At 46.3% G+C, this 26,508-nt stretch overlaps 2 protein-coding genes and 1 long non-coding RNA gene across 31 annotated transcripts in view; 2 read left to right on the forward strand and 1 right to left on the reverse strand.

Moving 5' to 3' along the window:
• Positions 1-5,029, forward strand: part of SEC31B (SEC31 homolog B, COPII coat complex component) — a 35,570-nt gene extending 30,541 nt beyond the window's left edge. For 24 of the 29 annotated variants that reach the window (XM_033185614.1, XM_033185513.1, XM_033185642.1 and 21 more), the window contains 7 exons: positions 823-1,000; positions 1,390-1,704; positions 1,950-2,008; positions 2,315-2,461; positions 2,747-2,866; positions 3,624-3,695; positions 3,926-5,018. In XM_033185614.1, the coding sequence (XP_033041505.1) occupies positions 823-1,000; positions 1,390-1,704; positions 1,950-2,008; positions 2,315-2,461; positions 2,747-2,866; positions 3,624-3,695; positions 3,926-4,105 (1,071 nt within the window). In that variant the 3' untranslated portion in view covers positions 4,106-5,018. Of the gene's footprint in view, positions 1-822; positions 1,001-1,389; positions 1,705-1,949; positions 2,009-2,314; positions 2,462-2,746; positions 2,867-3,623; positions 3,696-3,925 lie in introns of all 29 variants that reach the window. The other 5 variants (XM_033185535.1, XM_033185584.1, XM_033185606.1 and 2 more) reach the window with 3 other exon arrangements.
• A 2,842-nt stretch (positions 5,030-7,871) lies between these two features.
• Positions 7,872-13,161, reverse strand: WNT8B (Wnt family member 8B). The gene is made up of 4 exons (XM_033185705.1): positions 12,050-13,161; positions 10,902-11,027; positions 9,973-10,115; positions 7,872-9,441 (listed from the first exon to the last, which is right to left on the reverse strand). Exons 1-4 carry the CDS (start codon positions 12,198-12,200, stop codon positions 8,896-8,898), a joined length of 966 nt encoding a protein of 321 aa, XP_033041596.1. The 5' UTR covers positions 12,201-13,161; the 3' UTR covers positions 7,872-8,895.
• The window catches only part of LOC117068498, a 35,216-nt gene continuing 18,028 nt past the window's right edge, over positions 9,321-26,508 (forward strand). The window contains exons 1-2 of the long non-coding RNA XR_004431154.1: positions 9,321-9,330; positions 23,693-23,739. This is a non-coding gene — a long non-coding RNA (uncharacterized LOC117068498). The remainder of the gene's footprint in view (positions 9,331-23,692; positions 23,740-26,508) is intronic.

Below are 26,508 nucleotides of genomic sequence, written 5' to 3' on the forward strand. Positions count from 1 at the left end.
GTTAGGAAGTGTTCCTTCTATCTTCTGGAAGAGATTACGTAAACTTTGTATTAATTCTTTGACTGGTTGGTGAAATTCTCCAGTGAAACCATCTAGGCCTGGAGATTTCTTTTCTGGGAGCTTTTAAATTACAAATCCCGCCGGGCGTGGTGGCTCAAGCCTATAATCCCAGCACTTTGGGAGGCCGAGGCGGGCGGATCACGAGGTCAGGAAATCGAGACAATCCTAGCTAACACCGTGAAACCCCATCTCTACTAAAAAATACAAAAACTAGCCGGGCGTGGTGGTGGGCGCCTGTTGTCCCAGCTACTCAGGAGGCTGAGGCAGAAGAATGGCATGAACCCGGGGGGCGGAGCTTGCAGCAAGCCGAGATGGCACCACTGCACTCCAGCCTGGGGGACAGAGCGAGACTCCGTCTCAAAAATAAATAAATAAATAAATTACAAATCCAATTTCTTTAATAGTTATAGGACTATCCAGATCTTTTCATTGTGACTGAGTTTTGGTAGTTTGTGGTTCTTGAGGAATGGGTCCATTTCTGATAAGTTGTCAGATATTTATGAATGTAAAGTTATCTGTAGTATTTGTTTATCTTTCTAATGGCTTCAGGGTCTGTTGTAATATTCCCTGTTTCATCTCTGATGATGATTTATATCTTCTCTCTTTTTATCTTTATCAGTTTTTAGATGTTTATAAATTTTATTGAATTTTTTCCTCAAAAAACTAGTTTTTGTTTCATTAATTTTCCCTATTATTTTTCTGTTTTCTATTATTTACCTTTCTCTTTCCTTTCCAAGAGCTGATGTTTTTTTCTCTTCATAGGTTCCAACTCCATCTCCAAGGCCAAGAGTTTTCACCCCTCAGTCATCACCAGCGATGCCCTTGGCACCTTCCCATCCTAGCCCTTATCAGGGCCCCAGGATGCAGAATATAAGTCACTACAGGGCACCTGGGTCCCAGGCCGTCCAGCCTTTGCCTTTGGGCCCTGGGGTAAGGCCTGGTGAGTGAGTCACTGAAGATCTGTTTGGGCAGAGCACAGAGGTCTCAGGAAGGCAACTGGCATGGCCAGCATGGATTTGGGAAGCTGTATATCTGTCTAGTGAGGGGAGCTTGGAAGTTGAAGTCTGAATTCCTAATGCTATCACTGGCTTCATACCTTTGGCAATATACCAAAGTGTCGTGTTGCTTATCTCAACCCTATGGGATTGTTTTGAAGGTCAAATAAGGAATACAGTTAAAAATATTTTATAAATTATAGATTTCCATATACGTGTATTAATCATTTATTATTATTAATTTTTTATTGCTATCCTGTTTCTCCTTGATATGCTCTGAGATGCTCCTGAATTGAAGTTTAGTGACAAATGACCTATTTCTGTTCTACCTCAGCTTCATCTCAGCCACAGCTATTAGGAGGGCAAAGGGTGCAAGCTCCTAACCCGGTGGGATTCCCTGGGACATGGCCTCTTCCTGGTTCCCCTCTACTCATGGCATGCCCAGACATCACGCAACCTGGCTCTACCTCCCTGCCTGAGACTCCTAGACTGTTCCCTCTGCTTCCTCTGAGACCACCAGGTCCCGGCCACATGGTCTCCCATGCCCCAGCCCCTCCTGTGAGCTTCCCTGTGCCATACCCTCCAGGGGGCCCAGGTGCCCCATGCTCTAGTGTCCTCCCAACCACTGGCATCTTGACTCCTCACCCAGGTCAGTCTTCCCTCCATGGATCCCTCTTCTGGGTTATTGCCTCCCCTACCCCTCCAACTACTTTGGGAGTCTTTCCTCAAGTCAGAGGCTAGGGCCCTGTGGGGTGGAGGGTGGCCAGGAGTGTAGATGGTCTGCAGAGGGAGGTATGGTGGATTCCAACTCAAAGAATGCTTCCAGCCTTCAGATCAAAAATTTCCAGTGTTTTTCACTATGCCCCTAAAAACCTCTATCTTTTTATCCTATAGGACCTCAAGATTCCTGGAAAGAAGCTCCAGCCCCCAGGGGGAACCTCCAGAGGAACAAGGTCAATGCATCTGTCCCCACCCATTCCCTCGCACATTCACCAGTGACCATGTTCTAATTCCTTAGAGGATTCAGTCAGTCCTTCCCCTTCTCAGACTGTCCCCGCCCTCCTCCCACTTACTCTTCTTTCCTCAGGACCCTCCTCTTTCTCTTTCCCTCTTACTCACATACACCAGTCTCGTCACTTCCCAGTTTCCCATACTCACTCCTCTGCCTCCTTGTTCACTATCATTCCTGCCACTCCCCAAAACCAGAGCCATAGAGTCTCTCAGCTCAGACTCATGTGTCTTTCCTTCTATCTCTTTAGCTGCCAGAGACATTTATGCCCCCAGCACCAATTACTGCTCCAGTTATGAGCCTCACCCCTGAGCTTCAAGGGATTCTTCCCTCACAGCCCCCTGTCTCCGGTGTGAGTCATGCTCCCCCAGGAGCTCCAGGAGAACTCAGCTTGCAGGTAACAGGAACAATGTATTCCCCTCCCTTGGGAAACCTTCCAGCCCTCCTTGGGTGCAAGTCATGGTAGATGGGCCTCATTCCTCAAGGCAGAGACCGTCTCTGAGCTGAGGGAGACTGGGGGCAGGTACCAGGTGTCCTTACTGCAGAGAAAGGGAGGCTGCTCATCTCCCCACCTCTGCTCTGATGGGAACAGTATGACTGTGAGTCGCTGGGGACTAGTCCTTAGGGAAGCCATGAGAAGGACGGATTGCCCCTCTGGCCTTTCTCCCTGCTTCTTTATCAGCAGCTTCAGCACCTGCCACCTAAGAAGATGGAAAGGAAGGAGCTGCCCCCAGAGCATCAGTCCTTGAAGAGCAGCTTTGAGGCACTTCTCCAACGCTGCTCCCTGTCTGCAACTGACTTAGTGAGTCTGAACCTTCTCCACAGTGCCCTCCTCGCACCCTTTGCTGGTTCCAGGACCCCTCAGCTGTGGACCAGTTCCTTGTGTGACTCTCTTCTCACTGCCCTGAACATGCTGTCTCTGTCTTGTACTTAATGAATGTCCATGTGGAGCTGGGGAGAGACTTCGAGTCTGGTCTGAAGTCTAGCTCCTTGACAGTAGGCCCCAGCAGCATTGAGACCTAAAGACAGCAGAGGTCCTGGAAGGAGGGTGGAGCCGGGAGTAAGGAAGTCTGCCATTCCCTTGCTGGCTGTGTCGGCTTGAGCAAGTTGCTTACCCTTCTTGGGCCTTCATTCCCTCCTCTGTGAAATGAAGCCGTTCTAGCTGTAATATGCTGTGATTCTTTTTTTTTTTTTTTTTTGAGATGGAGTCTCGCTCTGTTGCCCAGGCTGGAGGGCAGTGGTGTGATCTCGGCTCACTGCAAGCTCTGCCTCCCGGATTCACGCCATTCTCCTGGCTCAGCCTCCTGAGTAGCTGGGATTACAGGCACCCGCCACCACACCTGGCTAATTTTTTGTATTTTTAATGGAGATGGGGTTTCACCGTGTTAGCCAGGATGGTCTCAATCTCCTGACCTTGTGATCCGCCCACCTTGGCCTCCCAAGGTGCTGGGATTACAGGCGTGAGCCACCGCGCCTGGCCTAATATGCTATGATTCTTTATGGCCCTGTGTGGTGTTAGCCTTAGGGGCGGGGGTTGGAATCCACTTCTTTCCCTGCAGAAGACAAAAAGGAAGCTGGAAGAGGCAGCCCAGCGTCTGGAGTGTCTATATGAGAAGCTCTGTGAGGGGACAGTAAGTACACCTACCTGTGCTCCCACTGCCTCCTACCCTTCCACCATGACCGTGGCCAAAGGAAGCCCAGTGTCTTTTCTTCCCATAGGTCTCACTGACCTGGGTTCCCCACAAAATATGTGCATCTTGCCTGGACTGGGCCCAGAACTTAAGTCTTCCCTTATCCCTTCCATGCTGCCAGGGTAGGGACTGGGCTGGGCTCGCTAACCTAAGGGTCATTCCCTCCACAGCTCTCACCTCATGTCGTGGCTGGGCTCCATGAGGTTGCCCGATGCGTGGATGCAGGAAGCTTTGAGCAGGGCCTCGCAGTGCATGCCCAGGTGGCGGGCTGCAGCAGCTTCAGCGAAGTGTCCAGCTTCATGCCTATCTTGAAGGCAGTCCTCATTATTGCTCATAAACTGCTGGTCTAAACCAGGCAGCCTCTCTTGCTAGGAGGCCACTTCTGCTGTTACTTAACTCCTCCCTGCAGAAGAGGGGACTTTTGCAACAGATTCTGTTTGTTTTTCCCGACTCTTTTCCTTGCTACCAGGTGTGTGATGCTGTAGGCTTGACTCCAAACCAGCTGAGTGCCTGCTTTTTACTCCTTTATGCCTGGCCTTCTAGGGTCTGTCCAAGACACTCTCAGGCCTGGAGGCAGGGCAGAGTCAGTTCTTCACTCTCCCTAATACTACACTCTGTAAGGACCTGGGGCAGAATATCTTCTCCCCCAGGGATCTTCTGTTTACATGGCTTCTGAGAGGGTGAACAGGATTGTTACTTTTAAGTCTACCTCTGCTGTGACCCATCATGTGGGTCTTTTGTTTCTCCCGTCTGTGGTTTATGAGCCTGCCCTTACCTTTTCCCTGCCTCTGACTTAGTATTTCCAGGTCTGTATTTCTCTGTAGCCCAGGGTATGGGGTAGAGCTGACTGCTGTTCACCCTTTGAACAAGTCATGGACGTGAGGGATGGGTGCTGAGGAGAACCAAGAGAGGAAACTTTGGCGCTGTTAAAATGGAATTTCTCATGTGCCAGCATTATTAAGGGTGGGCTAGGTTGGATGGAAGGTGAAAGGGGTGAACTGCCTTTTGCTGGAAGCTATCTTAGGCTGTGAGATAGGAGCAGGGGAACCACAGCCTATGGGGAACTGCCCTTGACTCCACCTATGTTGGAGCCTTAGCCCAAGGCCATTCCTTCTGTGAGGATAAAGCCCAGTTCTGTATTCTCTTCCAGCACTGCTCCTCAAGGGTTGGGGGCCCTTCTACCTTGCAGCCACCACATGTCCCAGGGCTACCTTCTCGGACTGGATTTGCATTTGTGGCACTGCGTTTGGATTTGCATTTGTGGCACTGTGTTTGATGCAGTGATGTACTTAATGGTGCAATAAAGCTGCTTCGATTTGGTTTCCTCTGTCATCTCCCAGTCATTGTCTCCTCTGGGTTCTATTTTGCCATTACCTTCCTAGTCCTCTTTATTCTTGCTTCCTGCACCCTAGTAAGGCAGGGGAGAGGCTTAGGGAGAGATAAATCAAGAAAGTTAAAGGAAGGTGTCCAGCCCCACTGAATTAGGTTCTCTCCTTGTAGCATTTGTGGTCACTCTGCTGGGTGTGTTGGGGGCAGGGGGGTTGTCTCTCTTCATCCGTGCCTGGTGTTCAGTTCCAGGGTTTTCCGCACCCCACTTCAGGGCTGAGCTCAGCTATACAAAGGGACTGGGTGTGAAGCCAGGGGATACTAGCCCTAATCCTGTTGTAGATCCCATCATGTCTGTGGGCTAGATGTGTGTGTGTTTGGGAGGGAGGGATTGTTAGGCAGTATTTGTTTGTAAAGCCACTTGCTCTTCAGATAATACTTGCACTAACTTCTATTGATGAAGCAGTGTGAGCCCCAGCAAAGTCCTTTCCCAAAGTGTCTTTGAAGCCAAGAGCCCATTGAAGGGAAGAAAGGCCGGGAGAGGGGATTAGTTTGTTCAGCAGCTGTGAATTTCAGTGGGAGGTTGATGAACTCCGAAGTCTTTGTTTAAATTAAAGTGGGGGAGAAAAAAGCCGCTGCTGGAGCGAGAGCCCCACTTGGGGCCCTGAACTAACACAAGGAGAAGTCTGAGCTGCAGGGAGCTGTGTACTGACTGCGAAGACTTTTCCCAAACACTTTCGGAAAAGGTGTTGTGAGAAGACAGGGGGGCGGAGTGGCGGATTAGCATGTGAAATGAAGTTTTCATTGACTCCAGTGGGGGTAGAAGGCTATTTTAATGGCATTTTGTTCTCCTATTTTCTCTTCTTGAGCTCTTTAGATATATTGTTTTGCTAAGACAGGCTTTCTTCCCCCTTCGTTCCAGTCTGAGGATTGCCTCTATGGGAGCCAACATAAATATTTCTCCTCCAGGAATGCGGGTTAATTAAAAGGAAATGAATGAGTGGAAGCATCCAATCCAGACCTACAATAGGCGAGTGCCCTGGCCTGCCCTCCCCTCCCACCACCGCCAGCACCACCAGCGCCGAAGACGACCCGGTCTCTGTCTTTGCCCTAACCTGCTGCTAAGGCCAGTTGAGACTGCGATTCTTTTCAAAAAGAAAAAGCTCTGCCTGTGTGTAGGCTCACAGGCCAGGGACAGGAAGGAGACAGTGTTTTGCCCACCCCAACCAATTTCCTTGTCACTTCTGAGGACCTCCCTCTGTTTCTGTCTTCTGACTGAGACAGATGGGCTCCTGAAGAGCACACGAGAGGTGGGAAGGGGCCTGTGCTCTGCACTCACCCCACAGTCACTTACTAGTTGGGGGAAGAAGCCAGTCATCTTTCTCAGCATCAGTTTAAATCTGTAAAACAAAAGGTTTGACTAGCTGACCTCAAAGATGTCTTCCCAACCACCATTTCTGGAGTTGTCTACTTTGTAAAGGGACCACGGCCCTGGCGATTGAGTATAAGATGAGAACTTAAACTCCATGATGCAGCAATGGCAGTGGTTGTTCACCACTGTCTCCACTGTGGTGTTTGTTGAATGAACAAATGAACAAGTGGATATTGCAAAAGGAAGGGAAAAGCATACAGATCCAAGGCAGCTCAGTCATGTTTTCTTGATAGAACTGGAATGAATCTGGTATCCATTTGGGGATATAAAACAATAACCTATGAAATAATGTTCTGGCAGCATGACATATTTAGAGTGCTGACCTGGAGTTATCAAATATGAAGCACAATAGTTCTGCTTTTATGCTAAGAGACTTCCTGGAGAATGCAGCTTTACTTTACAACATTGTACTTTTAAATTTTCTAGCTGCCTTGCCAAACTTTCTTCGTGTACATTATCAAGTAATTCTGCAAAGTGGGACAGGTAGGTTAGTATATGCTGCTTCTTGATTAAGGAGAAAAGGTGAGTTGGGAGGCTCAGATAAAAGTGGAGGGAAGGTGTGAAGGGCCTTTTGCTGATAGAGCTGGAAATGAAGCACTAGGAACCCCTGAAAGGAAGTGTATCCCCGGTCAGGAAGGGGAAACTCTCTCCTCAGTAAGTGTTGGTAAGACCAGAAGGTATGTGGGTGAGGCCAGGGGTTTGGGATCTGACCTGGCTATTGCCTTAGTTTGGATTACGGGAACCCTTGACTCTTACAGATGAGCTCCTAGAGTCTTGGCTTTTGTTGCTTGGAGCCAGTCACACTGCTTTCTCCTACTCTGGGAGAGGAAGGTTGAGGTCATCTAACATCTGACCAGTTCTGCTCTAGAAGAGCTGCCCAGCCCCAGACCTGGGACTGTCCTAGGGCAAGGAAGCTGGCTGGGGAGCTCCTTGGGCTACAGAGGGTCTGTCAGGGATTGGTTCTTCCCTACCCAAGGTCTTGCTCTGTTTCATAAACAAGTCCCTGCTGTGCTCCTCTCTGAGAATAAAACCAGAAGACTCAAGTACCACAAGCAGCAAGCTCATGGCTATTGAGTGAATGTATTAGAAGATTTATATAGATGATTTACTAATCCTTGGCAGCTGAGCCTCAATCCAGATAACTGGTTGGGCCACCAGGGAAGTGAGGCTCTAGGGAGGATGGTATCCTGCCAAGAGGGGAGGGAGGAGAGAGCCCACAGGTTGTATCTGTTACCACACCCCACCCCAATATCCTCAAGAATAAGTGCAGTACCTAGAAAAAGAGCACATATCACAATGACTGCAATAAATTAAGGTTCAAGGTGCTGAACTTCCTATTAGCAACAGTTTCATTGCAGGAAGTTTACTCATGGAAGGAAGATATCCAGTGCTGTGAATCCTGCCTGTTTGAGAACCAGGTTAGTGATAAGGAAGGGTCTCAGTTTCTCCTTCTTATGACCTGCCCTAGAGGTGCAGACCAGGATCTGAACAGGAAAGTGGCTTTATTTACCTCACTCTTGGCTCAGAGGAACAAAGATCCTTTGGGGAAGAAGAAGAGGTAAAGTTGGTTGCTAGGAGGAAGTAGGTCAGGAGAAGGTAGAAGGTACCTTTAAAGGGTAGGAAATGACTGTAATCAGCCCTTAGCGTATTTCCTAGACCTTTGGGGTGTGTATCTGGAGTCCCTTGGGTGATTGTCTAGGAAGGTCATTGCCCCACTAGTAAAGTCTATCATGACATGATACCATAAGGATGAGTAGCACCCTTGGTGTTCAAATCAGCACTCCAGAGGAGCTCCCTCTTCCTGCATCTTCAACCTCTGCCACTAGGAACCAACCCCAAAGACATGCTTTGCCGGTGCCAGTTTCCTCAGTTTTTCTGGGAAAGAAAGGAAAGGGAGAAGAGAGAAAGCATTCAAGATTCCTGGGGAGTCTAGGTCAGCAGGTAGCAGGGGAGGAGCTGTGCAGAAGAGAGGGGCAGCAGTGGGCAAAAGGGCAAAGCTTTGGCTTTACCTGGGCCCTGCGTGTCTGAGAAGAGTTCTTCCAGCGCCTAAGGCTTGATAGGCTAGGTCAGACATTAAGGCTGCTAGGAAAGGGGAGAAGGAACACCTGTTCTCATCCTAATCCAAGGAAGATCAGTAGCTCAAAGCCTGAGTTCTCAGTCAGACCTAGGTGTGGCTGCGAGGAGGCTTCAAACAGAGCCCTAGGAGAGCACAGAGGAATTGGGGAAACAGGCCGGAAAGTGGCAAACTTCGGAGAATTGCAGTCTCTCCTTCTCAGGATCCCTAGGTCTGGAGCGGGTTCCCCTTTACCTAGGTTCCACAGTTACTGGGGTCTCTAAAAGAAGCCAAGAACCGGTGGGAAAAGGAGGGGGCAGAGGAAACGCTTAGGGTTTTCTCCCGGGTTTGTGCGCAGCGCCCCCCCGCGGCCGCTCTGCGCGGCTGCAGAAGTACTTGGTGACCCGCCGGCGGCACTGCTCGCAGCGGACTGCGCAGCACCAGTGGAACTTGCAGTTGCAGCTGGACACGGTCTCGGCCCGGCGCTCCTCCACCGCCAGCCCGCAGTCCCCGCAGAGCCGGCGGCAGCTGCGGCGTTCCCAGCGACCCAGGGCCCGCCCGCGCCTCAGGCACTCTCGGCCTTCGGTGCCCAGCAGTCCTAGCGTTTTGTTCTCCAGGCAGTAGTCCGGGGAGTCCTCCAGGTGCACCAGCTCCCGGGTGGAGATGGAGCGAAAGGTGTCGGCGATGGCGCCGCGGCCGGCAGCGCTGTTGCCAGCACCCTGCAGCAGGTCTACCTTGAGTGCTGCGTGGTACTTCTCCTTCAGGTGCGCGCCCACCTCGCGGAACTCGGGCAGCTGCAGCCAACAGGTCTGCGTGGTGCAGCTGCCAGACACGCCGTGGCACTTGCACGTACGTTTCATGGTGCCCTTCACCGCCTGGGGAGAGAGCTAAGAGTGAGAGACCCGAGATTAAGCGCGTGGCGAGTTTAATTGCCCCTGCGGGAGTTGCAAGGAGTCTAGTTAGTCTACTGGGCCAGCCCACTTGGTACCTTATTTTGCCAGTCTTTTTTTTTTTTTTTTTTTTGAGGCGGAGTCTCGCTCTGTCGCCAGGACTGGAGTGCAGTGGCCTGATCTCAGCTCACTGCAAGCTCCGCCTCCCAGGTTTACGCCATTCTCCTGCCTCAGGCTCCCGAGTAGCTGGGACTACAGGCGCCTGCCACCTCGCCCGGCTAGTTTTTGTATTTTTAGTAGAGACGGGGGTTTCACCGTGTTAGCCAGGATGGTCTCGATCTCCTGACCTCGTGATCCGCCCGTCTCGGCCTCCCAAAGTGCTGGGATTACAGGCTTGAGCCACCGCGCCCGGCCTTATTTTGCCAGTCTTTTAAATGAACTGAAGAGTTGTCCACACCTGGAGCTCGTAGTGGATGGAGCCAGCAGCTGCCTATTCCCGAGGGCTGCGGGACTCACCTTGCGGCCAGCCTCGTTGTTGTGCAGGTTCATGGCTGCCCGTGCATCCTGTCCTGTTTCCAGGGCATCGACAAACTGCTTGGAAATCGCCTCTCCGAAGCCCACATTGTCGCTGCAGCCTCCCCACAGCCAGCCTTGGCCCCCTGGAAAAGTGCGGGGGGAGGACAGGTCATTGAGCAAGCGGGCGCAGAGCCTCCTGGGCTGCTGTTTCTAACTGGGTTCGGGGTGGGGGGTCCAGGATAGGAGAGGATTAAGGTTGGGCGAGTACCCTGTATCCAGATCAGTTGCCGTCTATATTTGTTTTTGCCACCTTTACACGCCCACTTCCAGGTTTAGCCAATCCCCTGCTCAGGGTTCAGTGACGTAAGTAGTTGCCGAGTGGATTCTTTGCAAGGCGCCAGGACACTCCTCTGCCAACAGTGCCTCTTCCCATGGGCAGAGGGTGCACGTGCCCTGCTGGTGATTGAGGTCCAGAAGGGACAAAATGGTGCCAAAAAGATGAGGAAAGCTCAAGCATTGGGTGGGAAAGAGGGGTACAATTGAAATATGGAACAATGATGTTGGAAATTGGTCAGGAGGGCACAGGATTGGAGACGGCACTGGAGGTAAAGAGTGGAAAGTAGACGGGGATAGGCAACACGGAAGGAAGTTCCCCTTGTGTTTGAGAGAAGCAACAGAGGAATCCCCAGAGTGTTACTTCTTTATTATTATGTTTAAATTAAGGAAACTACTCAATGAGACAAGAAGGTCCTAAGCTACATTTAGCCTGGCTTGTCATTGTAGGGCTTGGGATCAAACTCGTTCACCCGTCTTCCACATGATTTTCTTCATATTTAGAAAAATACAGCTCTTCTTCACCCCCACTAGGCTTTTCATTCTTTATGTGAATTGAGCTGGCCTATGGTACCCATCCCCACATTACTACTCACCCAGTTGCCCATTGCGGGAGTCATCACAGCCACAGTTATCAAAATCTCCAAGGCTGCAGTTTCTAGTCAGGGTGTACATGACTCCAGCAGAACTGATGGCATGCACAAATGCTGTCTCCCGATTAGCTAGCAGGAACCAAAAATCCAGAGTTAGAGGGAGGGGTTGCAGCTTAAAGAAATACCAGACATGCTACCTTTCTTTAATAACCATCATTATATCCTCTTTCCCTAGCTCCATCCTATTTCCCTATCTTTATTATTATTTTTTAACTTTTATTTTTTGCAGAGAGAGGGTCTCACTATGTTGCCCAGGCTTGTCTGGAACTCTGGGCTCAGTCTTCCTACCGTGTCCTCCCGAAGAGCTTGGGATTACAAACTTGAGCCACTGTGCCTGGCCTTCCCATCTTTATAGTGTATCTTACCCTCTTCCATGGTCTGCTCCATCCCTGGCATTATCCTTACTCTTCTCACCTACTGTCATTTCAGGTCACACATTTTATGACCAGGTGACTAGGGTACTGTTGACACACATGATTATAAATGATTTAGGTTGGAAAGAGCCTGAGGAAGAAATGGGGAGGGAGATGAATCTGAAGGCTAGGTTGTAAAGAACCCATCCCCACTTCCTCCTGGAATACTGGGGCCTAAGAGTCATGTGCAGTTAGTCTTGAAAAGAACCTCTGATTGGCAGCTCTTTCATTGACTGGCATGGCCACTCTTTATCTTATCTTCTCCCTGGGAATCTGTCACTCTCCACTTGCCCAGTCTCTAAGTCACTCTCCACTTGCCCAGTACCTCTCTGCTAAGGAAGGGGCTAAGGAGTATGAGGAATTGTGACCTCTGCCTACTTCCTGATATTACTTACATTGTGAGGAGACCTTTAGCCAACTGGGAGTCCAAGGATGGTATGGGATTGGGAGTAAGGCAATATCCATTTGTTGAGCAATGAGAGTGTTGAGAAAGAAAGAAAAAACTCTATAGGTGGGAAAAAGGAAGTAGAAAAGGAAAAGAGAAGATCCTGGAGAGGGATATGACCTAAGAGAAGAGAGCAGGTGAGGAATAAGTGTGTCGAGGAGACAAGGGACTATCCCTGGGGCTCTAACCTGTGACCAGGGGGTCCAGGGAGCTGTGGCTGAGGCTTTTCTTACCACTGCGAAGCCCACCATGGCTGGACAGCTGCAGAGCTCTCTCAGGGCAGTTCCAGCGGTCCCAGGCAAACTGATACTTGCATTCTTCAATACCACTCTGGGCACCAGCTGCCACACTGCTGGAGTAAATCAGGTAAGCCTGTAGGGACATAGGGGTAAAAACTCAGACTGAACTTAGGAGGAATGTACCCTAAACTGACCAAACACCTCCCTTCCTGCTCACTCTCCCATCCCTCCAAAATAATGATGGAGTAAGCACTTTAAATATGCTGTCTCATTTGACATCACAGATAACCTGTGAAATAGGCACTATTTTATAGATTAGGAAACCGAGGCTCAGGGAATGAGCTAAAGTGATTTCCTCAAAGTTGCAGAGCTAGCAAATGGCAGAACTAGAAATGAAACCAGTTTTATCAGACTCTAGTCCCTGTCATCCTTTATTCACCTTTATTCATTAAACTATCCTGCCTCTCCAAAATGAGTCCAAATCACACAACTCATGAAATTTAAGCAGTTCTCATCACATGACCATCTTAGAAAATAACATTTTGGAACTGAAAATGCCCATGAATGTAAAGATCATGTAGTACAATTCCAGCATTTTAAACATGGGAAACTGCATCCCACCATGGGGCACTGAGAAGGATGTGTGACTTTGCAGCCTGACACCTATAAAAGGCTGTTGACTTTTATGGCTCTGGAAATTCTAGCCATAAATTCAGAATTAGTGCTCCTGAGTTCTTATCTTGGCTCTAACAATGGCTTGCTATGTGGTTTTAGATGTGTCCCTAACACCCTCTGGGTCTCAGTCTTTCTATCTGTAATATATACAGCATAACAAAAGATGTGGATATAATGAAAAATCTGCATTTATCATATTTAGTCAACAGGCTAAGATTAGTGAAATCCATATCAATTAAAGGAATTTGTTCTTACCTTTGGACCAGTCATCAGGAAATTGTTCACTGACCTATAAGAGAAAAAACAAAAACAGAATATAATGCAGAGACACCAACTTGTTTCTGCTTCCAAGAGTGGTAAGAATTACTTCAGCACATGTAATTAATAGGAAGAAAGGGCAACTAGTTTTACCCAGGAAACACTGTGCATAACAAACCTACTAAAGATAATTTACAGCCAGGTGATGTGGCTCATGCCTGTATTCCCAGCACTTTGGGAGGCTGAAGCAGGCGGATCACTTGAGGTCGAGAGTTCGAGACCAGCCTGACCAAACATGGCAAAACCCCGTCTCTGCTAAAAATACAAAAATTAGCGGGGCATGGTGGTGGACACCTGTAGTCCCAGCTACTCAGGAGGCTGAGGCATGAGAATCACTTGAACCTGGGAGGTGGAGGTTGCAGTGAGCCGAGATCATGCCACTGCACTCCAGCCTGGGCGACAGAGCGAAATTCCATTTAAACACACACACACACACAACTTAGTAGAAAAGAACATTAATAAAAGTAGTATAATTTCCTTGCATTGTTAAAGCCAGGTAAAATTTCTAGTACCATAAACTTGATAGTAATGGTTGCTGATTATTCTGCCATGAAGTGGGGAGACAGCTAGCATTAACTCCTGACTATGTTCCTTATGCTCTACTCTCAGTATTTTACATGTTGATCTTGTTAAATCCTTACTGTCTCAGGCATTATTATCTCTATTTTGCAAATAGGAAATCTGAGACTCCAGAAAAGTTAAACGTGTTCAGGCTCACCCAGCTAATAAGTGAGTGAAGCAGGATTTGAATCCAAGTTCATCTGACTCTATGGGATGTTAGAAGGATACTTCTCTAATTAGGAAGAGGTAAACAGTGGAATCTCTCTCTAGGGATTGAGTTGTAATTAAACTCTAAAAATAAGTAATCTGACTTGGGAAAATGGCTTGGCTGCCCCTTTTAAAACTAAAAATGGGCTGAGTGCAGTGGCTCACGCCCATAATCCTACCACTTTGGGAGGCTGAGGTGGGTGGATCACCTGAATCCAGGAGTTCAAGACCAGCCTAGGCATCATGGTGAAATCCAGTCTCTACTAAAAAAAAAAAAATAGCTAGGCAAGGTGGTATGTGCTTATCATCCCAGCTACTCAGGTGGCTGAGGCACAAGAATCACTTGAACACTGGAGGCAGAGGCTGCAATGAGCTGAGATTGCACCGCTGCACTCCAGTCTGGGTGACAGAGTGAGATTCTGTCTCCAAAAAAAAAAAAAAAAACTAAAACTAAACTAAAAATGAACTTGCCATATGACTTAGCAATTGCACTCTTCGGCATTTATCCCAGAGAAATGAAGACTTATTTTCACTCAGAGAGTTGTACCTAGATGCTCATAGCCACTTTATTCATAATAGTCAAAAATTGGAAACTACCCAGTGTCCTTCAAAGGGTGAATGGTTTAGAAAACTGTGCTACATTCATACCATGGAATATTAACAACAAAAGGGACGGGTCTGTTGATACATGCAACAACTTGGATGAACCTGAAGGAAGTTACGGATGATTAAAGTCAATCTCAGAAGGATACGTACTGCATGATTCTATTTACATAACAATAGTGAAATAATATACATTATATAATTATAGAGCTGGAGGACAGATTAGTGGTTGCCAAGGATTTGGGATGGGGGATGGATGTGGCTATAAAGAGTAACATGAGAAAGTCCTGGGGGGATGGCCAAATGTCTTGACTATGGTTATACAAGGCTACACATGCCAAAATTGCATAAAGCCACACACATGAGTACATGTACAAACAAGTGCATGTAAAAATGGTGAAGTCTGAATAAGCTTCGTGGATACTGTACTAACATTGTAAGGTGTTCACACTTGGGGAGGTTGGGGCAAGCGTACATGGGACTTCCCTGTACATTTCTTCCCTGTACATGTCTTGCAAATCTATAATTATCTAAAAATAAAAAGTTAAATATATATGTATATACACACATGATCTGCAGGGCTAGAGACTTGGAGAATGACTTCAGTATAGGCATTTGAAAATCAGAATCTATTATCTTTCTTTTTCCATTATAATGTGAGGAAGTAATATGGGAATTATTATGTATTGTTCCATGAAATCTGGTGTACCCCTGCAATTCTGAAGGTCAATAAGATGCTGAACATCACCAGAAAGGGGATTGGAAATGAAATAGACCAAGAAAGTTTAGTCTCCTGCCGGGCGCGGTGGCTCAAGCCTGTAATCCCAGCACTTTGGGAGGCCGAGACGGGCGGATCACGAGGTCAGGAGATCGAGACCCTCCTGGCTAACACGGTGAAACCCCGTCTCTACTAAAAATACAAAAACTAGCCGGGCGAGGTGGCGGGCGCCTGTAGTCCCAGCTACTCGGGAGGCTGAGGCAGGAGAATGGCGTAAACCCGGGAGGCGGAGCTTGCAGTGAGCTGAGATCTGGCCACTGCACTCCAGCCCGGGCGGCAGAGCGAGACTCCGCCTCAAAAAAAAAAAAAAAAAAAAAAGAAAGTTTAGTCTCTTGTCAGGCCAAAAGAGCTTGACTGACTTTCTTCATACAAAACACATGTAACACCAAAAATGTGAGTAGTTTTTGAAAACCAGTATTAACAAACTAAGAGGCTGCCATATGAGAAGATGAAAAAGATTCTAAATGAGTTGTAATAGAATTTTAGAAAATCAAAATTACTATGAAGTCTAGCAAAACTAAGGCCTTTTTTTTTTTTTTTTTTTTTAGACAGAGTCTCACTCTGTCGCCTAGGCTGCAGTGCAGTGGCGTGATCTCAGCTCACTGCAAGCTCTGCCTCCCGGGTTCACGCCATTCTCCTGCCTCAGCCTCCCAAGTAGCTGGGACTATAGGCATCCGCCACCACGCCCGGCTAATTTTTTTTTTTTTTTTTTTTTTTTTGTATTTTGGTAGAGACAGGGTTTCACCGTGTTAGCCAGGATGATCTTGATCTCCTGACCTCATGATCCTCGGCCTCCCAAAGTGCTGGGATTACAGGCGTGAGCCACCACGCCTGGTCACTAAGGCCTACTTTTTAAAGCTTGGTAGGCAACCTTAAGTCAACTGAAAAGAAGCACTGGTCAGTCAGGTGTAGTAGTACCAGCAGAACACAAAATATAATTCAGAATGACTTAAATGAATTCACAATTTCCAAAGCCGTTATAGGTTTGGAGATGAATTTCTGATCCTTAAAGACATGTCAGAGGAGTCACTCAAGCCACTTTGCCTTGGGGAAAGGGGCCTGAGCTTGTTCTGACTCAGAAAGGCACTTTTTATGTTAGGAATAATGTTCAAAGATTTGGACATTACCAAGCCTGACATAGCTAGTTCCCATTTTCCTTAAGATAGAAATTATCAGGAAAGAAAACAAAACAGCAAAGCAAATTGAGTGACAAAAAGCTTTGCCATAGCCAGGGTGAAGAGTCTTCCTGTGAAAGGAGTCTAAATCAGAACTATAGGGAGTGATAGAGATTCTAGAGAATTATTTCCTGGAAGATTCTACAATATGCAAGGATTTGTATGATGTCCTGGTCTAGCCCAACTGATCAATGAATGAGACTTAATTGAGTACCTGTCATGGAACAACACTATAGGCCTTATTTGGACAACATTCCTTTAAAGTGATAGGTGTTTTTGTTTTGTTTTGCTTTGTTTTGTTTTTCTGAGACAGAGTCTCGCTCTATCTTGCCTAGGCTGGTGTGCAGTGGTGCGATGTCAGCTCACTGCAGACTCCGCCTCCTGGGACTTGTGTTTTTTTGTTTGTTTGTTTTTTGAGATGGAGTCTTGTTCTGTCTTGCCCAGACTGGAGTGCAGTGGCACGATCTCGGCTCACTGCAGCCTCCGCCTCCTAAGTTCAAGTGATTCTCCTGTCTCAGCCTCCCAAGTAGCTGGGATTACAGGCATGTGCCATCATGCCTGGCTAAGTTTGTAATTTTATAGAGACGGGGTTTCACCACGTTGGCCAGGCTGGTCTTCAACTCCCAACCTCAGGTGATCTGCCCGCCTCGCATCCCAAAGTGCTGGGATTACAGGCGTGAGCCACTGCGCCGGGCCGACTTGTGTTGTTAACCTCTAAGTTATTTGCAGACATATTTGAACCTTATGGCTGGCTTATTCATATCCAAAATATCCTATATTAAGAAAAGACTCGGCTGGGCACAGTGGTTCACGCCTGTAATCCCAGCACTTTGGGAGGCCAAGGTGGGCAGATCTTGAGGTCAAGAGTTTGAGACCAGCCTGACCAACATGGTGAAACCCCATCTCTACTAAAAGTACAAAAATTAGCCGGGCGTAGTGATGCATGCCTGTAATCCCAGCTACTCAGGAGGCTGATGAAGGAGAATCACTTGAACCCGGGAGGTGGAGGTTACAGTGAGCCGAGATTGCACCACTGCACTCCAGCCTGGGCGACAGAGCGAGACTCCATCTCAAAAAAAAAAAAAGAAAAGACTGTCCTGTAGTGAGTACCAAAGGAAGAGGATCTTGTTCTTAGTCAATGAAACAATGGCATGGTTTCCTTTTGGAAGTAAAATATAGATTTCAGAAAACATAGTGAGTGTGTGTTGTGAGAAGATGCAAAGAGAACCAGAAAGGAAGGAATTTAAGTGTTTGTATGGGTGCCACCTAGGGACAGTTATGTGATTGAAGGAAAGATGCTAACAAGCATTGAAGATGTAAATTTGTTTTAAGATATAAATTTTGTTTAACAAATGGAGGCTGCTATGTAGACAGAACATGGTAAAACCAGTATACTCCCAGATGAAGGTACAAGCTTCCCATTTCCCAGGAGGTTGTACAGTTGCTGACACTATTACCCAGATTCAGGACCATTCAAAGGGTTCATGCCTTCCTGAACCCTCCCAACTCTTCTCAGACGTTTGCTTGAACTCTAGGCTTGCGTATCCAACTGTATTCTTGGCATCTCTCCTTCAGTGTTAAATATGCATCTCAAACTTAACATGTCCAAAACTGAACTCCTGATCCTCGCTGCCACCACCCAAGCCTACTCCTTCTGTAGTCTTCTCCATCTAAGTAAAGGACTGTTCCTCCTAGTTACTCAGACAAAAATCATAATGAGTCACTTTTCTTTTTTTTTTTCTTTTCTGTTTTTTTTGAGACAGAATCTTGCTCTGTCGCACGGGCTAGAGTGCAGTGGTGCCATCTTGGCTCATTACAAACTCTGCCTCTCAGGTTCAAGCAATTCTTGTGCCTCAGCCTCCCAAGAAGCTGGGATTACAGGCATGCGCAACCATGTCCAGCTAATTTTTGTATTTTTAGTAGAGATGGGGTTTGGCCACGTTGGCCAGGCTGGTCTCGAACTCCTGACCTCAAGCAATCTGCCCACTTCAGCCTCCCAAAGTGCTGGGATTACAGGCATGAGCCACCGTGCCCAGCCAAGAGTCATCTTTGATTCCTTTCTTTTTCTCACATCCTGTTTCAGTCTGTTCTCAAATCCTGCTAGCTCCAGCTCAAAATATATCCAGCATCTAACCAGTTCAACACCTTCGCTGTTATCACCCTGGCTCAAGCTGTCATCTCTTCTCTGGATTACAGTAAAAGCCATCTGATTGACCTCCCTTCTTCTGCCTTTATTCTCCCAAATTCTGTTTTCAAAATGAGTGGTCTGTTTAAAGATTGATACCTTTAAAAGACAGATCAAATGTTGCCACCTTCTGCTCAAAATCCTCTAATAATTTCCTATCTCACACCAAGCAGAAGTCAAATTCTTACCATGGTGTATAAGCCCCTACACAATCTGGCCTCCATTTATGCCTCTGACCTGATCTCCTGCTTTCCCCTCACTACTCTTCGCCAGCTGTGCTGGTCTCCTTGTTGTTTCTCTCACCCACCAGGCACTCTCCAGCCTCGGGGTCATTGCGTGTTCTCTGTTCCTGGAATCCTGGAATGCTTTGTACTCAGATATCTACATAGTTTGTTCCTTCACCTACATCAGCCCTTTAATCACATGTGTCCTTCTCCCTGAGGCTTTCCTTCATCATCCTGTTTAAAATCGCAACTCCATCTCCCCCATCCCCTTTCTCTGCTTATGAACACTATATGCTTTACATATATATTTATTTACTGTTTGCCTCCTCCCACTAGGCTGTAAGCTTTATTAAGGCAAGTTTTTTTTTGTTTGTTGATTCGTCTATTTTGTTCATCAAATATTACTAGTGCCTTGAACAATGTCTGGCAATAATAAGCATTTAATAATGTGTATTAAATGTATTAATGTTTGTTGAATGAACGAATGCAGGAACCCACATTTAGGGGTGGTAGGAAGAAATATCATCTGAGAAAACTCTAAAGGAGCTGCTATCTAGAGAGAGAGGGGGACTTCCTCATTTATGTGCATGGTTCTAACAATCATGATTAAGTGATGTCTCCCAAAGCCTTAATTTCAGCCCTGACTGCTTTCTTGAGATCCAGAGCTGCATTTCCACGTGAAAGTTAGATTTCTCTACTGGGAATGTTTCAAATTGTGAAGATGGTTTATCTAAAAGTTAACTCATCTTTCCTACCAAACTAGCTACTTCTCCTGACTTTTATTATTATTATTATTATTAATGGAACCACCATTTTGCCAAGTCTCTACCAATTTGCTTTCATCACCCAATCGGTTACCAGGACTTACGTGTATTGTGCCTCTCATACTTTTTGCTTATCAGCTCCCTCTTTTCTACTCTTACTGTCACAGTCTTAGCTGTAATCTCCCACCTAGACCACCATAGAAGTTCTGACTTCTCTGCTTACATTGTTTACCCCCATTCCAATCCAGGTATACTCTTCAGCTAGACCAATCTTCTGAAAGACTGATTCTGATGTCATTCTTCTGCTCAAGAATCTTCCACAGTTCTCCAACTTTTGGTACTCAAGACCCTCCATAATCTGACTACATAACCTTTCCAGTCTCATTTCCCATTAAATATCCCTACTTGGGCCGGGCGCGGTGGCTCAAGCCTGTAATCCCAGCACTTTGGGAGGCCGAGATGGGCGGATCATGAGGTCAGGAGATCGAGACCATCCTGGCTAAGATGGTGAAACCCCGTCTCTACTGAAAAATACAAAAAACTAGCCGGGCGAGGTGGCGGGCGCCTGTAGTCCCAGCTACTTGGGAGGCTGAGGCAGGAGAATGGCATAAACCCCAGAGGCAGAGCTTGCAGTGAGCTGAGATCCGGCCACTGCACTCCAGCCTGGGCGACAGAGCCAGACTCCATCTCAAAAAAAAAAAAAAGTCCCTACTTGTCCAATCCTCTATTCAGGCTGAACCAGTTGCTATTCCTGGGCCTCCATGCATTCATGCCTCTGTACCTTTGTTCAGCTGTTCTGCTAAATCTCACCTATTCTTAGTATTTGCAGCCAATGGCTCTGGGACAACTGGATATACACATACAAAATGATTAAGTTGGATTGTTATTGCATGACATGTATTTATTTAACATTGCAACTCCCCATACCCTTTAATTAACTCAAAATGTATCCTACACTTAAGTGTAACTGCAAAAACTGTAAAACTCTTAGAACAAAGGATGCATGTAAATTTTTGTGACCTGGGGTTTGGCAGTGGTGTTATAGCTATGATACCAAAAGCACAAGTGACAAAATAAAGCACAGATAAATTGAACTTCTTCAACATTAAAAACATTTGCACTTCTAAAAACACCATCAAGAAAGCAAAAAGACAGCTCACAGAATGGGAGAAAATATTGGCAACGCAGTGGCTAATGCCTGTAATACCAGCACTCTGGGAGGCTGAGGCAGGCAGATCATTTAAGGTCAGGAGTTTGAGACCAGCGTGGGTAACATGGTGAAACCCTATCTCCACCAAAAAGTACAAAAATTAGCCAGATGTGGTGGTGTACGCCTGTAGTCCCCTGCTATTCGGGAAGCTGGCAGGAGAATCGACTGAACCCGAGAGGCAGAGGTTGCAATGAGCCGAGAATGTGCCACTGCACTCCAGCCTGGGCAACAGAGCAAGACTCCATCCCAAAAAATAAATAAATAAATAAATAAAATTTTTAAAAAATCAGCAAGGGACTTGAATAGACATTTCTCCAGAGAAAATATACAAATAGCCAATATGCACATGAAAATATGCACAATATCACTAGTCATCAGGGAAATATGAATTAAAAACATGACGAGGATTTGCACCCACAAATATAGCTAAAATAAAAAAGACAACTGTTGGTGAGGATGTGGAGAAATCATACACTGCTGGTGATATTGTAAAATGGTGCAGACACTTTGGAAAATAGTCTGCCAATTCGTCAAAAGGTTAAATATGAAGTTACCATATAAGCCAGCAATTCTACTCCTAGGTGTATACTCATAAGAATTGAAAACATATGTCCAACAAAACTTGTACATTTCTTTTCATAGCAGCATTATTCATAATAGCCAAAAAAAAAAAAAAAGTATCAGCTGAAGGGGGGATAAATAGAATGTTTTTCTTTCTTCTTTTCTTTTCTTTTCTTTTTTTTTTTGAGACAGAGTCTCGCTCTGTTGCCAAGGCTAGAGTGCAGTGGCGTGATCTTGGCTCACTGCAACCTCTGCCTCCCAGGTTCAAGCAATTCTGCCTCAGCCTCCCAAGTAGCTAGGATTACAGGCGTCCACCACCATGCCTGGCTAATTTTTGTATTTTTAGTAGAGACGGGGTTTCACCATGTTGGCTAGGCTGGTCTCGAATGCCTTACCTCAGGGAATCCACCTGCCTCAGCCTCCCAAAGTGCTCAGACTACAGGCGTGAGCCACCACGCCCAGCCCTTTATTTTCTGTTGTCTTTTTTTTTTTTTTAAACATAAACAGGGTCTTTCTCTGTCACCCAAGCTGAAGTGCAGTGATGCCATCGTAGCTCACTGCAGCCTTGAACTCCTAGGCTCAAGTGATCCTCCTGCTTCAGCCTCCTGAGTAATTGGGACTACAGGTACACATCACTGTGCTAGGCTAATTGTTTAATTTTTGTAGAGACAGGATCTCACTGTATTGTCCAGGCTGGTCTCAAACCCCTGGCTTCAAGCACTCCTCCTGCCTCAGCCTCCCAAAGTGCAAGATTACAGGCATGAGCCACCATGCGCAACCCATAGTAGCATATGTTTTGATCATAGAAAGGAATGAAGTACTGGATACATGCTACAACATGGATGAACCTTGAAAATATTCTGAGTGAAAGAAGCCAGACACAAAAGGCCATAAATGGTATGATTCTATCTGTATCAAATATCCAGCGTAGTTAATCTCATGGAGGAAACTGACTACATTCACAGTTTCCAGGGACTGAGGGGAGGAGGAATGGGGAGTGAATGCTAATGAATAAAGCGTTTCTTTTTGGAGTGATTAAAATGTTCTAAAATGGATTGTGGTGAAGGTTGCACAAATCCATGAATTGGCTAAAAAAAAATCATTGATTCCTTAAAGGGTGCCTTTTATAGTATGTAGATTATATCTCAATAAAGCTATTGTTTAAAAATCTCACTTATTCTTGAATAAGTACCAGTGCAAAAGCTACAACCAGCACGCCTTGAAGCCTCACAGCAACTTTTCTCTGTTTCATATGAAGGTTTCCCTTTCCTCCTTTATACTTGACTATGAGTATGGGCTGCCTTAATTATCTCTGTATACCCTCCAGTTCCTAATCTACTACTTTGAACATAGTAAGTGCCTATAAAAGTGAATTGAATACAAGGATTTTGAAATAAAAAAGATAGATCATCAGATGCAGCAGATAATGTAAGGAGAAAAAGAACTGCAAAAAGATTTTGAGAAATATAAGAGGTCTGTGGCAAGCCAGTGCTCCCACTAGTTTTTTAATGTAGTGAGCAGATGACTGTGCTACATGAGCAGATGATCATACTACAAGAGTAACAGAGAGTGAACACTGAGCATATGTACACAGAGGTTAGTGCTATAATCAAACCTTTAGCAAAGTTAATCTGACACACTTAGTGCTGTGTATAATTGTTGCTGTGCTTCATAGTAATTAGGCATAAGTGGTAAGCGATTTACATAAATCACTGTGGTTAGTTGTGCTTTTACACTGCCAAGTCGAAATTTTACAATTGTTTCTTCTCCTTGTGTTAGCAGTCCAGTATACGTGTGTGTATATGATACAATATAAAGTTTAATCATATCATGTAATAATAACTAGCATTTATCAAGTATGTGAGGAACTCTTCTAAGTGTTTTACCTGTATCATCTTCTTAAATTTTCATAGCAACTCCATGGGGTGGGTACGCTACTTTTCATTGAGTGTCTATTCCATGCACACCAAGTACTTTTATTTATTTATTTATTTATTTTGAGAGAGGGTCTTGCTTTGTTGTCCAGACTCAAGAAATCTTCCCACCTCAGCCTCCCAAGTAGCTGGGACCACAGGCACATTCCTCCATGCTGGCTAATTTTTGTATTTTTAGCAGAGATGGGGTTTCATAATGTTGGCCAAGCTGGTCTTGAACTCCTGACCTCAAGTGATCCACCCACGTTGGCCTCCCAAAGTGCTGGCACGACAGGGGTGAGCCACCATGCCCGGCATATTTTTATTTTGTATTTTTCATAGAGACAGGGTCTCGTTGTGTTGCCAGGACTGACCATGTACTTTTAAGTGTTTTACATATTTTAAGTTCATATAATGATCACAATTATATGAGGTAGAAACTATTATATCTTTCATTTTACAGGAACAGAGACTGAAACATAGAGTGGCCACCCAGCCTCATGCAGCTAGGTAAGTGGTGAAGCCAGGACTGGAGCCTAGGCAGTCCTACTCTAGAGCGTGCACTCTACCTGCTGTGCTTTTTTGCAGCCCATATTTCCCTTGCTCTTATTCCCACTGGCTAATCCAGGACTCCTAATTCCTGAAAAATTCTTGGTAAATATTTCTGAGAGGCCTAAGGGATGTTTTGCACACACTCGTGAATACACTCAGTTAACTATCACATCGTCTCTGCTAATTTTTTATCCTTTCATTGCACCAGCCTACTGCTTCTATGTCCACAAAAGAACCACATCTGCCAGGGCACAGGCCCTGCTTTGTCTGGGTAGCACCACATCCCCTGGGCACATTTTCTAGGCACTGTTCTTGTTGCTCACACTGGGTTCAGTGTATAAAAGAGTAGGGAGAAACAAATACTAAAGGACACTGTAGGCAGAGGTGGGGAGGGGATACAGCGTATGGCTTCATGACAGGGATATGTCTTGAGAAATGTGTTGTTAGGTGATTTTGTCACTGTGCAGACATCATAGAATGTACTCACACACACCTAGATGGATAGCCCACTACACACCCATGCTTTATGGTAGAGCCTATTGCTCTTAGGCTACAAACCTATACAGCATGTTGTTGTACTGACTACTGCAGGCAGTTATAACATGATGGTAATTATTTGTGTATCTAAACAAAACATAGTCCGGGCGTGGTGGCTCACGCCTGTAATCCCAGCACTTTGGGAGACTGAGGTGGGCAGATCACCTGAGGTTGGGAGTTTGAGACCATCCTGGCTAACACAGTGAAACCGCATCCCTACCAAAAATACAAAAATTAGCTGGGCATGGTGGTGTGCACTTGTAGTCCCAGCTACTTGGGAGGCTGAGGCAGGAGAATCACTTGAACTTGGGAGGCAGAAGTTGCAGTCAGCTGAGATCGCACCACTGCACTCCAGCCTAGGTGACAGAGTCAGACTCTGTCTCAAAAAATAAAATAAAATAAAAAATAAAAAACAAATGTTCTGAATATGAATCAGCAGAATTTGATGTTTTCCTCTTACCACCCAGGACTTTCATCTTAGTGCCCCGTGATCTTGTTTTGTTCTGCCTCTCATCACTTTCCCCACAAATCCTTACGTAATATTTCTGACTTCTCCCCAACCTTTAATCCCATCTCTTAATGTCCATAAAATATCTCTGAGTCATCAGCTGGGCATGGTGGCTCACGCCTGTAATCTCAGCATTTTAGGGGGCCAAAGTGGGCCAATTGCTTGAGCCCAGGAGTTTGAAACCAGCCTGGGCAACATAGTGAGACTCTGTCTCTACAAAAAATAAAAATAAAAATCATAATAAAGATGGAGAAGGCCGGGCGCGGTGGCTCAAGCCTGTAATCCCAGCACTTTGGGAGGCCGAGACGGGCGGATCACGAGGTCAGGAGATCGAGACCATCCTGGCTAACACAGTGAAACCCCGTCTCTACTAAAAATACAAAAACTAGCCGGGCGAGGCGGCGGGCGCCTGTAGTCCCAGCTACTCGGGAGGCTGAGGCAGGAGAATGGCGTAAACCCGGGAGGCGGAGCTTGCAGTGAGCTGAGATCCGGCCACTGCACTCCAGTCCGGGCGACAGAGCGAGACTCCGCCTCAAAAAAAAAAAAAAAAAAAAAGATGGAGAAATGGGATGGAGCTCAGAAAAGAGGATATAACGATGATATTTTTAAAAGGCAGTGAGACCCTGTCTCTACAAAAAATACAAAATTTAGACGGGTATGGTAGCACACACCTACAGTCGCAGCTACTTGGGAGGCTGAAGTGAGAGGATCACTTGAGCTAGGGAGGTCGAGGCTGCAGTGAGCCAGGATTGTGCACTCCAGCCTGGCCGACAGAGTGAGATCCTGTCTTTAAAAAAGTGTCTCTGGGCCGGGCGCGGTGGCTCAAGCCTGTAATCCCAGCACTTTGGGAGGCCGAGACGGGCGGATCACAAGGTCAGGAGATCGAGACCATCCTGGCTAACACGGTGAAACCCCGTCTCTACTAAAAAATACAAAAAACTAGCCGGGCGAGGTGGTGGGCGCCTGTAGTCCCAGCTACTCGGGAGACTGAGGCAGGAGAATGGCGTAAACCCGGGAGGTGGAGCTTGCAGTGAGCTGAGATCCGGCCACTGCACTCTAGCCTGGGCGACAGAGCGAGACTCCGTCTCAAAAAAAAAAAAAAAAAAAAAGTGTCTCTGAGTCATGACGCTCAATTGGTCTACTTTAGGAGAGAGACGTCTGATTACCGAAATTGGAGTGCTGGCCCAGGGGAAAGGAGAAGTGGTAGTGAATGAATGTGAACTGTAGATCTTCTCTATCTGAAGATTTAGCACAGAAGGCATATAGGGCAAAGGATTAAAGGCTAAGGGGAGGGTATGGAGTAGGGAAGCTGCCTGGGGCTATAGCTGGCAGGTGCTCCAGTGATGCAGCTTTCTCTTAGAATGAGTTCTGACAGCAGCTTTTCACTCCATAGAACTCTCAAGATGCCTTGGTCTGTAGAGAGCCCAAAGATAGCTCTTCTGAGTGAGTTTCCTTGTGACTGTCTCTGTTCCACAGCATCCACATGTCTGACCTGTAGAACACACGTGCACGAGCAGACACAAAGGTATGTTCACACATGTGCCCCCACACACAGTTACATAGAAAGTAGGTCTTACTAATAACTGTGAAATAATATCCCATTGGTCCCCAAATTTTCTTCACTACTCTTATCTGATAATACCTGAGGGTATTTGAAATCGGAACTATTCACTGTACAATTT

This window comes from Trachypithecus francoisi, unplaced genomic scaffold (genome assembly GCF_009764315.1).
Source record: "Trachypithecus francoisi isolate TF-2019V2 unplaced genomic scaffold, Tfra_2.0 Contig01579, whole genome shotgun sequence".
NCBI lineage: Eukaryota > Metazoa > Chordata > Mammalia > Primates > Cercopithecidae > Trachypithecus > Trachypithecus francoisi.

Coding starts and splice junctions, on each gene's coding strand:
- WNT8B (XM_033185705.1), bottom strand. CDS start 12,200: ATGTCCCTACAGGCTTACCTGATTTACTCCAGCAGTGTGGCAGCTGGT. Junction 11,028..12,049: donor CCATGGTGGGCTTCGCAGTG/GTAAGAAAAGCC, acceptor GGTTCCTGCTAG/CTAATCGGGAGACAGCATTT. Junction 10,116..10,901: donor CTCCCGCAATGGGCAACTGG/GTGAGTAGTAAT, acceptor GCACTTTTCCAG/GGGGCCAAGGCTGGCTGTGG.